Genomic DNA, 15117 nt, shown 5'->3' on the forward strand with positions numbered 1-15117 from the left:
CAAGGCCAGGCTCGGGAGCTGGAAGCGGTGCTGAGCACAGCAGCTGTGCCGGCACCCCACATTCAAACATCAGCACTGCACACAGACGGAGGAGCTGCATCTTTGATGTGCTCCAACTACAGACTCTCCCCCCCTGAAGTGCCACTAAACCTCCACAGCTGCATCAATCCGTTCAGAAGTAACTTGGCACTAACTTCCCTGCACAAAGGGGCTCAGATCTCGGCAAGCAGTCTTAGGACAGGCAGACAGGAGTGAGCTGTCCAAGAGGCTGTGCCCGTGGGATCAGCTGCTCCTGCTTTGCTGCCTGTGCGATTCCCTTCCAGCTCTGCAGCAGAAACGCAGCTCAGGCACTGCTGCTCCTCAGGCGCTGGGCACTTCTGGCCTGGCTCCACCAGGAGCACCAACGCTTCTTGTGCCTGCCACGCGCTCTGCTCCCTGAGCACGTGTCAGGCTTTGTTCTGATAGAGGCAGAAGAGAGTTCTGCCACTGTTTTTCCAGCAACACGTTGCCTATGAGGAGAGAGAAATTTAAAAAACTCACTGATTTACCATGTTAAAAAAAGATGGCACATTTATTGCTACATAAATGTTATATACATAGTGTTTTCTGTTACATTGACAGAAATTTTTTGAACTTCTTGCTGCTGGTTGGAAAGGTTTATCAGCAATACCTTGAAATTTGACACAGGGTACAAATCTGCAATAAACCAACAATGGAAACTGGAGAACAAGATGAGAAGCAATTCATCTCGGACAATTAGCTCTTACAATACTCCATAGGTACTACACGGTATGCTAGAACCCTACTATGGTCTTACAATGCTATTGTAAATTTCTGATATTAATGAACAGGTTATGGTAAATAACCCTACATTTTTACTACCTAATATAGTAAAATAAAGTAAGAAACTTTTTACTGAAAACTTTTTTTGATTTCAAAAATCTAGAAAGAGTAATATTTAGAATTCAAGAAATTTTCTTACAAGATTATTGTATAAAAGACTAGCTACAGTGAAAAATAAGCCAAATGTTTTTTTCTTTCTATTTTATGAAGGAAAGCTTCTGGGCATACTGCAAAGTCTAATATAGCCAAAAAGACAACAAGCTTAGAAGGAAAAAGGCCAGGCAGTGGCACGTGATCACTTTCACACGTCATAAGCAACAAATTCCGTTTAGCTGATAAACACTGAAATGAAGAACAAGGCCACAGATATAATCAGGTGTTATTCGATGATATATGCAAATTAAAGTAATAGAAATGAGTCCACTAATTCCACAAACTGTTTTGTTAGGAACCATCCAGAACATGAGCTTAAATTCATTAGTTTATTTTATCAATCCATCTTTTGTTCTTTCAAATTAAATGACTTCATAAAAACTATAGTTTTGTTCCTGTTTTGTGTGTGAACCAATTGCCAGTGATGAAAGATGCACTACATAAACAATAGCTCAGACAACCTTGGCTTAGGAAATTTCCTCCCATGGTCATTGCAGTGGAAGACAGTTTCCATGGAAGTTCAAAGGGATTTTAACCATTTCAACACATCTGTGACAAAGGAATACTTATGGACACTATTCTGGTGGAGAAACATTTAAAGGTTTAATGCTAATATGGCTTGGGACGGGGGTATTTGCATTTGATTCACACTATTTTTTCTCCACTGACAAGCCATACAACATGACATGATAGTTAACGTGTACAGGAAGGAAAAACTGGTGACCATTGCTCTTAAGATTCCATTACGTAATAAGCCCACCTCGCTGGTGGTTATATCATCACACTACCTGCCACGGTGAATTTAGGATTTTACTATTCACCAAAGTTACAGCCTGAAAAAAATCTCCTTTGTATTTTAATGCATTTTGTGCTTACATACAGCTAACACTTTACATGTACTATATGTAGTACTTACTGCTCGGAAAACAAAGCAACTCTAACAAAGTAGATTCTCCCCACCCAATTTACACTTCACGTTACAAGCTTTACTATGAAGCCTAGAAGCCTAAAAAGGTTTTGTTTATAATTAGAAAAAAAAATGTTTGAGGAAAGTCTGAGGGAAAATAAAAATCACTTTTCAAATCCAAGAAATGTTATGGTCACAGTATTGCTCCAGCCTGCAGCCTTCACGAGGCCTCTGAGTGGCTTGAGGCACAGAGCTCAGTGTGGAAGGGGAACTGTGACCATAACTGTTCAGATTACCAGAGATCAAAAATAACATAAAAAAAGCTATACCAAGGAATAGTTTCCTATTGCATGGAAAACACTAGTCATATGGCAAAAGGAGAGGAAAGGACAACAAAAGACTTTTCCCTTCCTTTTTTAAGACACTAATAGGTATGCTGGGAATGCTACGGGTCGACGGTTGTCACTGCTTTGTTCTCTGAATGTGAACAGCTTTAGTAAATGCTGGCATTCAGCTGAAATTTTATCAGCTTTTAACATGTTAACTTTTCCCTTTATATGTAGACCTTTACAGTTCCATAACAATAAATAAAATTTGTAGTTACAATGCATTTGTCAATTCAGTTTAGGCACAAGGCAACTTCCACAATGAGTGGAGAGATCACAACAGTCTCTGATTGTGCAGAAGCGACACACTGCTTGCAACAGAATGATATGTTCAGAGTATCTCATGGGCTGAAATTCTGTCTGAAGATCTTGTATCTTCACTCCTGATGCAGGTGTTGACCAGTAGCTTTGATCATAAGATTGCATTTGGGTTTCTTGCTTCAAGTGTTTTCTCCTGTCAGGTTTGTGTCTTCATATAATGTTAGTTGTCTGTGTCCTTGTGAAGAAAGGTCACCTTCTGTGTATCCTACCAATAATTCTGGAATTCTAGAGAGAGGTTTAGGAGAAGAAAGAGGTTATTAGGAAAAGAATAATTAAAAAGCTTAGTATCAACACTAGAGACCTAATTTGAACTGGATTTGGTGGCATTTTCAGTCATTTAGGTGCAAAAGAAGATCACGCTGAGAGCCCCTGAAATCCCCCGTTCCAGAGATATCCGTCTTGAACACGATATATTGAAGAGATTACTCTGAAGAACCTTCTGCTGGGCCTCTCTGGGTAAGGGAGAAAGAATAATCTGCACATCTCAGACCTTCAGTTTGTGTCTGACTTTGCTCTCCAAATCAAGCAGTGCCACGTTCACTCCCTCCTGAAGGTAAATTGCCATGTTCCTGTACAGCCCTTTCTGTCAACGCTGCACTTCAGCCAACCCACAAAGTCACTGCTATTAAAAAACCAAAGACACCAAACTTTTGAAAGTGGTTCTTTATATTTATATGGAAAGAACAGACTAAGTTGGCTGTAAATTAAAAATTATCTGACAATTCCAAAGTAGCCAATTGCTCTTGTATGAAACACGACAAATTAGAGAAATTCAAAGCATTAAGAATTAGAATATATTAGAATATACACAACAAGAAGAAAACTCCAAAACCATAAAATTCAGTAAAGTTCTGGATTAAAACAAGGACACTGAACCCAGTTTTTTATTCTTTTTGAAAGTGAAAACAGGTCTACTGGAACACTCAATTTTTTTCCTTTTAAAATCAAGGTTTCCCAACTATTTAGAAAACTGACCAACAACACGAATAAACGGAAAAGACTGATATTCCTTCATTCCTCCCCATGAGAGTGTTTCAATGAGATGTTACATACTGGGCTACCTTGCAAGGCTGCAAACATTACTTTTAAATCTTAACTATCTTCACCAATGCAGATTGTGACTTAAGACAGTCCCCAGTCTCTGCTGGGCAAATGAGAGGAGTTAGAATGACTGGCCTTGAGCCAGAGAGCAAATCTTTCTGGGATGAGGAGTCCCTGAGACTGTACCAGCACTGGGAAACAATACGTGGATTTTGAAATCAACTAATGTGATATTTAGACCATTTAAAGATGTATAATTCATCTCTAATAAGCTTGGCTTATCTAGCAAGCTGTTCACTATTCCTCTGATGTCATGCCAAGAAGGCCACCTGAGCCAAGAGATGTAGCCATTGGCAACAAGGCAAGAAAAGAGACTGACGACAATTTCTTGGGGTTTTATTATAAACCCAAACAAATCTGCAGCCTTCTGCTTCTGCTGAGAGATGTGAAAGCACAGAGAAGTTCATGGCTGCCGGCAGCTCAGGAACTGAACCCACCGTATCCAGGCGTCCCCACTTTGGCCAACACAAAGCAGCAAGAGCCATCCCCGGACGTACCTGGCTGGTGTTCACATATGACCCATAGGGTTGGTAGTTTCACTCAGGCCAGGGTGGCTTCCTGGGTGTGGTGTTGGTGGCTCTGCCGATACGGCAGAAACTTTTTCTTCTTCCCTTCTCTTAAGGCAGGCTGCTTTAGGGTTTAGGTTTCGTTCTGTAACAGAAGAATCAGAGTTCTTAATATCCCATAGATTGACACCATGGGCAGTATCGATACAAGAACCCTGGAGTAAAAATAGCTCTGCAGCTTCCCTCTTCAGCTGCTGACACCCCCTGCTCACCCACAGGTGTCCAAAGCTGCAGACAATCACTACTGAAAGTCCTGCCAGACAGCTCCTAAACTGGTATTTGAAAAAACCAGAGAGACAAAAAGCCAAGCCCAAACCCTTTCAGCAGCCTACGTACGCCTTCAGAAACTTTTAAAAAGCACCTCCTTTATCAGCATAAGACACTTAAGTGCTAAATGAGAACTGTCTGTAATTTACACTATAATAAAATTGAACGCATCCGTTTTGTTGTAGGCCGAATTCTTGCCAACCTCGCTGACATCACACCAGTTTTAGTAATGTTGCTGCTTCTTCCTTCCCAGTATTAGCCAGCAGTTAGGGCAGGGGAGGCAGCACACCCTGAATGGATAGGTCTCATCAGCCTCGATCTGTGAAATCACCTTGTGCTCATCTTGGTTCAATCAGAAGACTGTGATGACAGTCACATACGGCAGGAGCATTATTTTGTTTCCAAACCCTATTTCCTCTCACATTAAAGCCAATACTTTATAATAACCAGCTGTGGACCAGCTATCAAGGTATCTTCATCAGTATGTTTCCACTTCCCCACTTAGCTTCAATAGATGTAGATTTGGATCTCATTTCCAAATAATGACAGTTTCTAAAAGTCAGCTGTTTCTGTTCTTCAAAATGGCTTTTCATGAATCAAATACAGAAGATGTCAATCACAGGGGTCCAAAAGACACACAAAAAACATGTAATATATTCCACTGTGGAATTTAATCAACATTTTAAGGTATTTTCTAGCTGTCAGTACATTCTGTTTTGCAGTTGGAAATGGCAGATACAATTATAACTGCAAGGAGTCTGCCAAAACTGAACAGACAGCACAAGCCCTTTTCTTGCACTGCACAGGCACCCCTCTAGTAACTGCAGTTTAGTGACCCCTGTGCCTTTTAGCTCATCTAACAGAGACTATTTTGGATGGACTTGATAGTTCTGCTGTCACCAAAGTCATTATCAGCAGCCTCCTACTGCATTTCCTAAAGGATGAGCACTCCTAAAGAGTCTACCAGAAAAAACCCCAAAACTGCTAACTTTCCTTAATCACAGTTTTCTTTGTCTAAATGTGGCTTGCCTTGAAGTTTTAAAGATTTAATTACGTGGAAACTTTGAAAGGAAGTTAATTTACAGTGATTTAGGAAATGGAGATAAAAACCCCTGGCCTGCACGGAGAGCTGAAATCTGAAATGGTTCATTTTGAATAGCACCAATCACAAAATGAGAAGCTTCTTTACCAGCAGAGAGAGGAAATTGTTTATGCAATTACACAAAGCACTGTGCAAGCTCCTGTGGGTGTCACACAAAGCCCCGGTCACTCGCTCGCAGGAACAGGTGCAGAGGGGGACGGGAAGACAAACAGGAGCCAGGGCCTCTCTCCGGGAGGCACACGGAGCACGGGGAACGGGAGGAAGGGAAGTTCTCCATTTACACTGCCTGTTCAGTGCACCAGTGGAGCTGTTAGCAAAAGTTTTCTACCACAGACACCGGGACTGGCAGTCCTCTGACCGAGGCAGAATGGTTTTATTAACATGGAGCTTCCTGTGAATTACAGAATCTGTGAGAGCAGGGAGATGGACTTGATGCTTTTTAAACCCCAAAAGCCATGCCTGATTAACGTCCTTCTGACTTCGCAATGCCCAGCCTTATCTTCTAGACCATGGCAACCATTTTCAGACCAAAACAGTGCCTGAGACCCAACTCTCAGAGATGCTAAACTGGGTTTTACAATGGCCCCAGCTGCTGTCTCGTCTGCAGAACAGTTGCTCTGTGCCTTGGAAGAGCTGGAGACAGTGTTTCTTTACTGACAACTGGATCAGTGAAAGTGCTTGAAAAGACAGCATCTCATCCTTACGGCATGAAGTACATGAGTCTGTGTTAAGTTAGTTATTTAGCCCCTTCCAATAAACTTCTAACTCGTGCTTGGATCTTCTGTGCAAAATGCAAGTAACAAATGAGAAAAAGGAAGTAAAAATGAGGTATGCAAAAATAAAACATGGTTATCACTCAGTGACATCAGCGATTCAAAGATGTAGTGCACTGAGCAAATACAACCACTGACATATCCACATCTCAGACTTTTCACTGACACACTTCCATCAGTGAGACACTAAGGAAGATGGCTGCTAGAGAGTCCCAAACAGCAAAACACGAGGAGAGTCGTTTGGGAAGTGCCACCTCCACAGAACGAGACGATTTCTGTTGGAAGGGACTCCCAGCCACCATCCAGTCTGACTCAGGGCTGACCAAAAGTGAGAGCAAGGTGTCCCAGAATTCCAACATGTCTTTGGCAAAAATAAACATGAACATTTGAAGTCAACTGTGGCTTCACCAACTCACAAGAACAGAAGAGTTGAAGAACCAAACTTAATGCCTAGAACCATCTCTCCTTATAGGAATGAATGGCAAAAAGTAGTTTTCCTTCTGCACCTACCAGCAAGCCTGTTGTTTTATTCTTGGAAAAATCTGAAGGCATCAGAGAAAGAAGATTCATGCAAACCCAGCTCTGATTCAATTACAGTACAAGCTTCCTCCCTCCCCAGTACATGTTTAATGCAAAATCTTATGAAAACACAAATAAATTCACTGCATTTTAATATTTCAATTATGCGGAGTTAAGCCTAAAACAGATCTCTCATTGTTGCTAAATCTTTTCTACTACAAAACAAGTGCTTGTTACAATTTAAAGCAAGATGAATCACTATTTGAAAAAAAGAATTTACCTTGAAAACTTAAGTGAAGACTACTTGAACAGGAAAAGGAAAGGTCAAATTATAAACCTTATACTCACTGTGTTCCCTTTTTTTTTCTTTAAGTGATTCCTTGCTTTTTCTAAAGAACTTCAGCATCACTACAGAACAGCAAACACACTTTCAGTAGCCCGTGCATCTGGCTGAGCAGGTTTCAAGAGCCCCACGGTGCCCCATGGACAAAGCTGCCCCAGGCCTGCCCCAGCCCCGAGGCCACTGACCTCTCACTTGCTGCTCCAGGCTGAGGATCACTGCCACAGCCTGGTGGAGGATCAGCAGCTTCGTCTGCGGCTTCTCGCTCTTCAGGTGCAGCTGGCACATGCGGCCCAGCTCCTTGAACGCCTCGTTAATGTCTCGCACACGCAAACGTTCCCGGGCGTTGTTTGCCATTCTCCTCTCCTTCTCTCTCTCTATTTTCTGCTCTGGGTTCAAATCCTCATCCTCGTTAGTACTGCTGCAAGAAAGGAAACGTAACAGGGTATTGAAATAACACTGGTATTTCAAACAGGTGATCCTGGTGCTGACTCCAAGTAGATGAAGAATAAAATAATTTCCAACAAAGCTTTTGCTATTTTCCAATGCATCGGCTTACATAAAAACACATTCAAGGAATTTTCAATTTCATGTGCTTATTTAAGAGTTTTACTTTTGTTAAAGACCACACTGGCAAATTCTAGAACTATTTTTTCTTCTACTACTCAGTGTAGATCTAAACAGTTATATTTAGAATTCCTGAACTGCCTGAAATGATATCAAGTTGCACAGCCTTTTTTAATATAGGTTCATCAAATTTAGTCTAAAACTGTGCAAAATCTCTGTTCTACTAAAACGAACACACCAAATGCCACTGAACATGTCTTAATACAGATTATGCTGCCTGTGGTTGCAAAATTCTGATTGTTTACTGTTACCTCCAATTTCAATGCTTGTATCAGGCCTATCAGGCAGATCCAGAAGCATTTACCCAGTATCAGCTCCATTTTCGTGTCTGCGGCTTGGGAAGGGACAAATGTTTCAAGAGGATATTTAGCCACAGTGTTTGGCCTCAGGCTCCACGTCAGGAGCTGGAGCTCTCCACTGCCACAGACTCAGATCTAGAAGGGCAGCCCTGGCCCAGGTACAAAGTATCTGTAATTTGTGACATAGTCCCGTCCCCTGTGCTGGGCAGGACCCTTTAATCTTTTGCTGCTTACACGTACAGGCAGACATTAGGCACGGCACTAGCGTAAGGGAATGCACACTTGACAGATGATTTTCCCAGCAAATCCTCTAGCTTGTATTTAAATATACACAGATACTATAAACTTTCTCTCCCTTTCAGCTGCCTATTGGTGTATGCAGAACAGTAACACAAAAGCCTTGCAATAAATTTATCAAATGTGAGGACAACGTGCTCGTGAGCATTATCAAAGCACAGATTCTCCACGATATGTCAGCAACGCACCTTGTTCTGCCTCTGGAGGAGACCTTGATATCCTTCTGGGAGGACTCATCATCTGATTTCATGTCATCTGATGAGGGAGGTTCATGGATATTTTCATCCTTCTCCTTATGTTCAGACTTGATTTCTGTTGGACCTATAGCCACAGACTGGCTCTGTAAGCCACCCGACAGTGCTGCAAGCAACCAGAGAGCAGAGTGAGTGTCACAGCACTGAAACACTGCCCAGGAGCTCAGCAGAGAATGGCAGTGAGGGGCCAGAGCCGAGACAACAGGAAGAACTAACAGAAACAAGAAATCCTGGTAACACTGCTGTACTTGGACATGTGTCATGGGTTATAAAGCAATCACAGCTCACAGAGCAGCTTGATTGGTAACAGCTTGGTCTAAGGAAAACGCTGTTTGAGACAAAAGGACATTGAGTGAAGTAAGGAAATTTGCACCTGATGTCTGGGCTGCAAATTTAAGGGCAAAGCTGCACTGACATCGAGGTGTGGGCTTAGGCTGAATGTGCAACACCCCCTAAATGGTGCTAGCATGCCAATAAAAGGAGCTGACTTCTGTTTTCTGCAGTTTACTTCTTCAGCTAAAAATGGAAGGAACTGTAAACACGAGTGTGGAATGACCTCCTTCCCTTGGCTGCGCTGAACTCTGGTCTCATCTCACTCCACAGCTCTCCTGGCAAATGGCTGCAGCTCTGCAAGTGCATCATGGCCCCTTTAAGCTGCAGGAACATGGCCGTAATGCAGCCTTCTCTTGAAATTATATTGGGAAATAGAGGGGTGCCCTCAGAATTGCTGGAGGAGTCCCTAACAGTGGCAGTATATCAGATTTGCTATTAATTTTTCCCCAACATTATCTATGCCCCTATCCCTTACACTGATGACATTTTACCAAGATCTACAGCCTCACTGGCTCTGAACTACTGCAGACCCTATCCAGCATTTAAGCCTGGAAGTTACCTCTGTAGCTGTCTTGTGTTTTATGATTTAGTTCTGTGCTCTGAGCAGAAACTGTACTGGGAAGAACTGAATGGTTGCTGTTGAGGCTGACACCTTCTTCCCGGTGAGTCCCAACCTAAAGCAAGGCAAAGCAAAGATTTTTATTAAAGATGTGATTCAAAGAAATAGTCCAAAACCAGAAGTTTAAAACACTGAAAGTATTTGCTGGATTAGAGACCCAGGTTTAAATTCCTCCTGGATAAAGGAAACATTTAGTTGATGCTGTTACACTGAAACACTTGATTAGACCTAACTGGACTGGGCCGTGTCTCAAGCAGTGATAACCCTATTTGGAATAAAATAATCCAGGTATCTAACTATTCTTACCACCTATTTTTTCACCTATGCCTTCATAATACATCAGGATTTAATTTCTGAGCAGCAAGCACTGAGATGAAGAGTCTTGAAAAATTCTAATTTTGCATAAACTTGAATTAATGATACTTATGTGAGACAGCTTTGAGTGTGCATACCTAACCTGAAGAGGCAACTTGTTAAAAAACTGCTGCTCAATACAGAACACTGTCATCAACTTCTATTAAAAATATTTGGTAGACAAAAAAAGGGGTAAAGATACACTGCCTGTATTTAAATGATTTCCATTTAAAGCTTTTGATTTCTAAAGGCACAAAAGTTCTTAAACATTTATAATATAACCAACATAATACAATTAAACAGTTAAAATGAACAAAGAGGAGGGATTCTACTATTATTTGTATAGTTACAAAAACTGGCTACAGATGAAGCTTTTTATTGGAACAGTAGCAAACATGTCAACTAGAAGATTAAGCCTTTAATTAAATAGGTTTATTGCCTGGAGTTACACATGAGAACCACTGTTTTTCAATAAATCCTTCAATCCTAGTAAACTGCTGAGCTTTGAATCCCTCTTGAGTAATTAATGCAGCTTTTACCTTTCATGTCTTAGTATGGGTTTTACCCAGAGAGAGATAAATACCCTTATGCAAGTTTATCCTTTGTTTAATATACACTTGTTCCTGTAAGCTAATGCACAGGAACAAAAAAAGAAAGGGGGAACCCCCCCTCCCCAACAACCCACAACTAATATCAGGTCATTCCGGGCTGCTATTTGTATCCATTGTCCTGCAGAAAATCTCCTCTAGTATACTGCGGAATATCTGTTGCTATTTCAAGTATATTTTATCTTCCTCTGCGTGTAATAGGCTTTGTTTGTGAGAAGTTCTACTCTGGATACAGTCGGCCCTGCAAGATCCTGCAAGAGTCATGAACTCACTGGGAGGAAGGAGCTGAGCCTGGGTCTTTCAGCCTCAGAGACAACACTCTTTACAACTGGAACATGAAGCTCATTCTCACTCTGAACTTTTCAAAACTGAGTATTTTCCTAATTCTGCCTTGCAGGTTGTGTGTTTTATTTTCTTCTTCTGGTCATGCTTAGTCCTAACACTTGAGGGTGCTTTTATTCAAGTTACAGACTATTAATTGTTTCAGGGCCAGGTTTGTTCCAAAATCTACTTCTTAAAAAAGGCAAAAATTTCTTAAAGCTGTGTACAAACACAGCAGCTGTCAGAACCCTGGCAACTTTCAAATCTAGAGCTAATCTAAACGCAAGAGATTAGCAAATCAGTTCTGATAAAGGCAGAGAACAGATGAGAAATAAAACCTGAATTCAAGTCCATGTTCCAAACCTTTGAAACAAAGATGTACAAATTAAAAGCATACAATTTAGATTAACAGGATTTACACAGAAATCTTAAGAGCTAAAATGTTACCAAACTGACCATAACAGTGATGTTTTTATCTGTGATCTATGATATACCAGAAAATCCAATCTGGCAAACAAAAAACCCCAAACAACATGACTTGCTGAAAGTCACTGCATCCCATGCAGAGGCCAAAAGCTCTGTTCGCTACAGTTACAACTGATCGGTGGCTACCTCAAGCTACCCAAGATTCAAGTATCTTAAACACCGAGTTCGAAAATTCGGTTTGCTTTCCTTTCCCTGCACTCGCACTGCATAGAGAAAGGGCTCTCCCATCTGCATTTCAATGGAGCACAACCTCGGGCTTCCTTTAAGTCTTCTGAAAGGCGTCCGGGGCCATCAGCTCCACGGCGCTCGGAACAAACGAGCTCTCGACGTGTTTTATCGCTATTATTTGTAAGCGGTTCCCAGTCAGGCGCTTTCCTAGCGCCAAGGGCCAGCTCCGGGGGCAGCGAGCTGCCGGCGGGTCCCGCGGTGCCCCGGTGCGGGGATCGCGGCGCCGCGGCGGCTCCGAGCGCTCCCATTTCCATACAGCTGGCCCGGCCGGCAGCGCGGGCTGCGCCCAGGCACCGGCCCTCGGAGCGCCGGCCCGCGGCACCCGCGGCAGCTCGGCCGAAAGCAAACTGACTCGGAGCCAATTCATTCTCTCCGGCGCTAATCCAGCCGTGTTTCCACGGTCTCTCCTCTCTCTCCTCCCAAGCAAAGCTCGAAGCTTCCCAGGCACACAAAATGGGAGACAAACGGAAGGCCGGGCTCTGCCACACCGCAGGCAGGCAGAGCACACACAGACACACACACACACACACACAGACACACACAGAGTGTGCGGGGGAACACAGCGGAGAGGAGCGACCAGGGCAAACACCGCGCCCGGGATCTGCTGTGAGCACTGACCAGGGCAAACACCGCACCCGGGATCTGCTGTGAGCACTGACCAGAGCAAACACCGCGCCCGGGATCTGCTCTGAGCAGGGACCAGGGCAAACACCGCGCCCGGGATCTGCTGTGAGCACTGACCAGGGCAAACACCGCGCCCGGGATCTGCTCTGAGCACTGACCAGGGCAAACACCGCGCCCGGGATCTGCTCTGAGCAGGGACCAGGGCAATCACCGCGCCCGGATCTGCTGTGCAGGCACCCCGCTCTGCGTTCCCATCACTGCCCTTTGCCTGCTTCCTCCACACAATGCCAACCCAACACGGGTCTGGCATCCCGTGCAATCACAAAAAACTTGTCCCTCAGTAACCCCAGGTTGAGAAAAACAATAGTCCTGTTACAAGACTGTACGTTGTTGTAATTTACCAGGTCAACTGTATTCATTTTTATGCATTTCTAGACTTGTACACAGGACAATCTGCAGCCCCACTGACACTTGCAAATAAAAAAGAAAAAAACCCCTCCAAATCTGAGGGCAGAACATATTTCTGTCGATTTAAGTGGTAACATTTGGGATCTGAAACCAGAAAACCAGTTAAGTATTTTTAGGCAACTAAATAAAAAGTAGACAAATCATGGGCAGTGATGACACACAACTGCATGTAGGAGAACCGAGAGTGACACGTGGGGAAAGAACATCTCTGTCCTGTAAATATTGGTTCTGCATCTCACACTTTATTCACATTATTCATTTTGAGCACTTAGCACGGAAAGCTTTTGAGAACTGGAAAACAAAAATACCACACTTGGTCTGAGTAGGGCTTTTCAAGCCCTACTAGCTGGTCAGTTTGGCTATGGTCATTAAAACCATTTTAGCCAAAGTGTGCATAATTAAGGCAATGAAAAGGGCATTGTAATCAAGAATTTTACACTTCAGATAGCCCAGAGTTGTTCACTGGCAGCATAATCTCTGCAGGGAAATACCAACTCGGGAAGGGTTTGAGCAAGAGCAGAGGTCGGTGTTGGCAAAGCTGCTTAACTGGCCTTTCATTTCTACTGGAGCAGGCACAGGGCACAAAGAGGGAGATCACCAATTTTCTTAGATTCCTGTTATACCTGAAAAAACCCTCTGACTTCAAGATTGAGTTTCATCCTTAACTGAGTTTCCAGGCCTTTTATTTATTTATTTTTAATCAGTTCAGGCTGTTCTTTTTCCATTGTATTACAATGACAAATAAAAAGCAGCTTGAATAAGAACAAAAAGTATTACTTCTTAACTTTTCAATAATACATGAAATAAAATACAAATCAACTTCAAAGGCCAGTTAGCAAATATTTGATGAGTTTGAGATATTAAAAATCTATTTGAATAAGTCTAATGGCAGCCCAGCTAAAAAGAAAACAAGACCATTCAGAGCAAGCAGGAAATGAAGTCAACTAGAGTTGTAAAATAAATCTGGCTCAAAAATTAAGCAAATGTTAAAATAAAACCATGCCTGGTTACACTAATTACATAAAAAGGAGTTAAATTACTCATTTCCTAGCTCCTTCTGCCAAGATCATCATCTTCAAGGGAAATTAAATTTATTTTTTTCCTACTTTTTTTTAAAGAGCAAAAATGTTTTGTGCAAAGATCCCACCCTCCTTCAACAAGGAAGTTTCATTTAGTGCTGAATTCCAACGAACATTGCTTGACCCTATGTCAAACAAAACTTCAAAAATAGGTAATCACCGTTATCAATGTTGACATTTCTCACTATGTTAGCCCAATATTCATTATTTTCGTAAAATTTACTGGATGTCATCTCAAGTAAAGCAGTATTTAAATCTAGAGTGAAGGCTGGATCTTACAGTTCAGGTTGTGTGTCAAATCCTCTGCTCTCCTACCTACTATTTACAAAGAGCACCAACCTCACAGTAAATAAGAGTTTGAAATTAACTGGTTGTTGAAGAAGAATTACCCCTTATACCTGGGGGCATTGCTGCAATGCAGTCATCACTAATAAAGCACTCAGTCTGCAGCACAGCCAGATGTGCCAGCCCCTGCTCTGTACCTATTTCAGGACTGCATCCCAAGTCAGGCTGAGCTCCTGCAATTGCAGATGATGTCAAAGGGCGCTCTTTGGGGACTGGGCAAGACCACAACTGGATGCCTTCTGTTGGAGCCAATTATTCTGATGTAACAAAATTAAGGTTAATCCAAGACATTCTTTAGCTGACTCACTTTACAAGCCAAAACTGATCTGCAAGCTTGTTTCACCAAGTGAGGATGAAATGTACAGGCTTTTTTTTTTTTGTTTTCCTAATTTAAGTTTATTTCTAACAGACAAGCTTCTGTCAGTCAAATAATTAGATGATAAATTAGGTCTGTATTACATTCAAGTTACACAACTACATTAAACTGGAGAAGATCAAGGAGCTTCTGTCCATTTATGAGAGTCGTTTTCCACTGTCCCCTATTTTAATAAAAACTGAGTTGATAAAATATTTATCGTAGCTTTTTTAAAAGAGAAACTGAGATTTTTAGGTACATTTTGGGACTATCTGGATTTGTTTGACTGTGTCTGGCTTAGCAGTATCAGAAGGTTCCTCAAGTCACAGAAAAAAACTGTCACTGCAATTTCAGTCACTCACTTTACATCACATCAAGAGCAGAGGGGAAAAAGTTTTCTTTTACAGGACTAAATTTCAGTCTACCCTAGAACATGGTAGAACTTTAACAACGTTCTTTAAAATTAAATCTCTGTAGGTACTATGAAAAAATTCAAAAGTTCTTATGCATCACTTCTTTCATTACTAAAAGTAACTGTGAAC

At 42.0% G+C, this 15117-nt stretch overlaps 1 protein-coding gene across 16 annotated transcripts in view; it reads right to left on the reverse strand.

The window, feature by feature from the left end:
* Window positions 1–543: 543 nt before the first annotated feature.
* Window positions 544–15117, reverse strand: part of TCF12 (transcription factor 12) — a 160986-nt gene continuing 146412 nt past the window's right edge. For 13 of the 16 annotated variants that reach the window (XM_038147085.1, XM_038147087.1, XM_038147090.1 and 10 more), the window contains 5 exons: window positions 9648–9762; window positions 8690–8861; window positions 7467–7699; window positions 4209–4362; window positions 544–2835 (listed from right to left, as the gene is read on the reverse strand). In XM_038147085.1, coding sequence (XP_038003013.1) covers window positions 4220–4362; window positions 7467–7699; window positions 8690–8861; window positions 9648–9762 — 663 coding nt within the window. In that variant the 3' untranslated portion in view covers window positions 544–2835; window positions 4209–4219. The remainder of the gene's footprint in view (window positions 2836–4208; window positions 4363–7466; window positions 7700–8689; window positions 8862–9647; window positions 9763–15117) is intronic. The other 3 variants (XM_038147088.1, XM_038147091.1, XM_038147100.1) reach the window with 1 other exon arrangement.

The sequence above is a fragment of the Motacilla alba genome, chromosome 10 (assembly GCF_015832195.1).
Source record: "Motacilla alba alba isolate MOTALB_02 chromosome 10, Motacilla_alba_V1.0_pri, whole genome shotgun sequence".
NCBI classification, from domain to species: domain Eukaryota; kingdom Metazoa; phylum Chordata; class Aves; order Passeriformes; family Motacillidae; genus Motacilla; species Motacilla alba.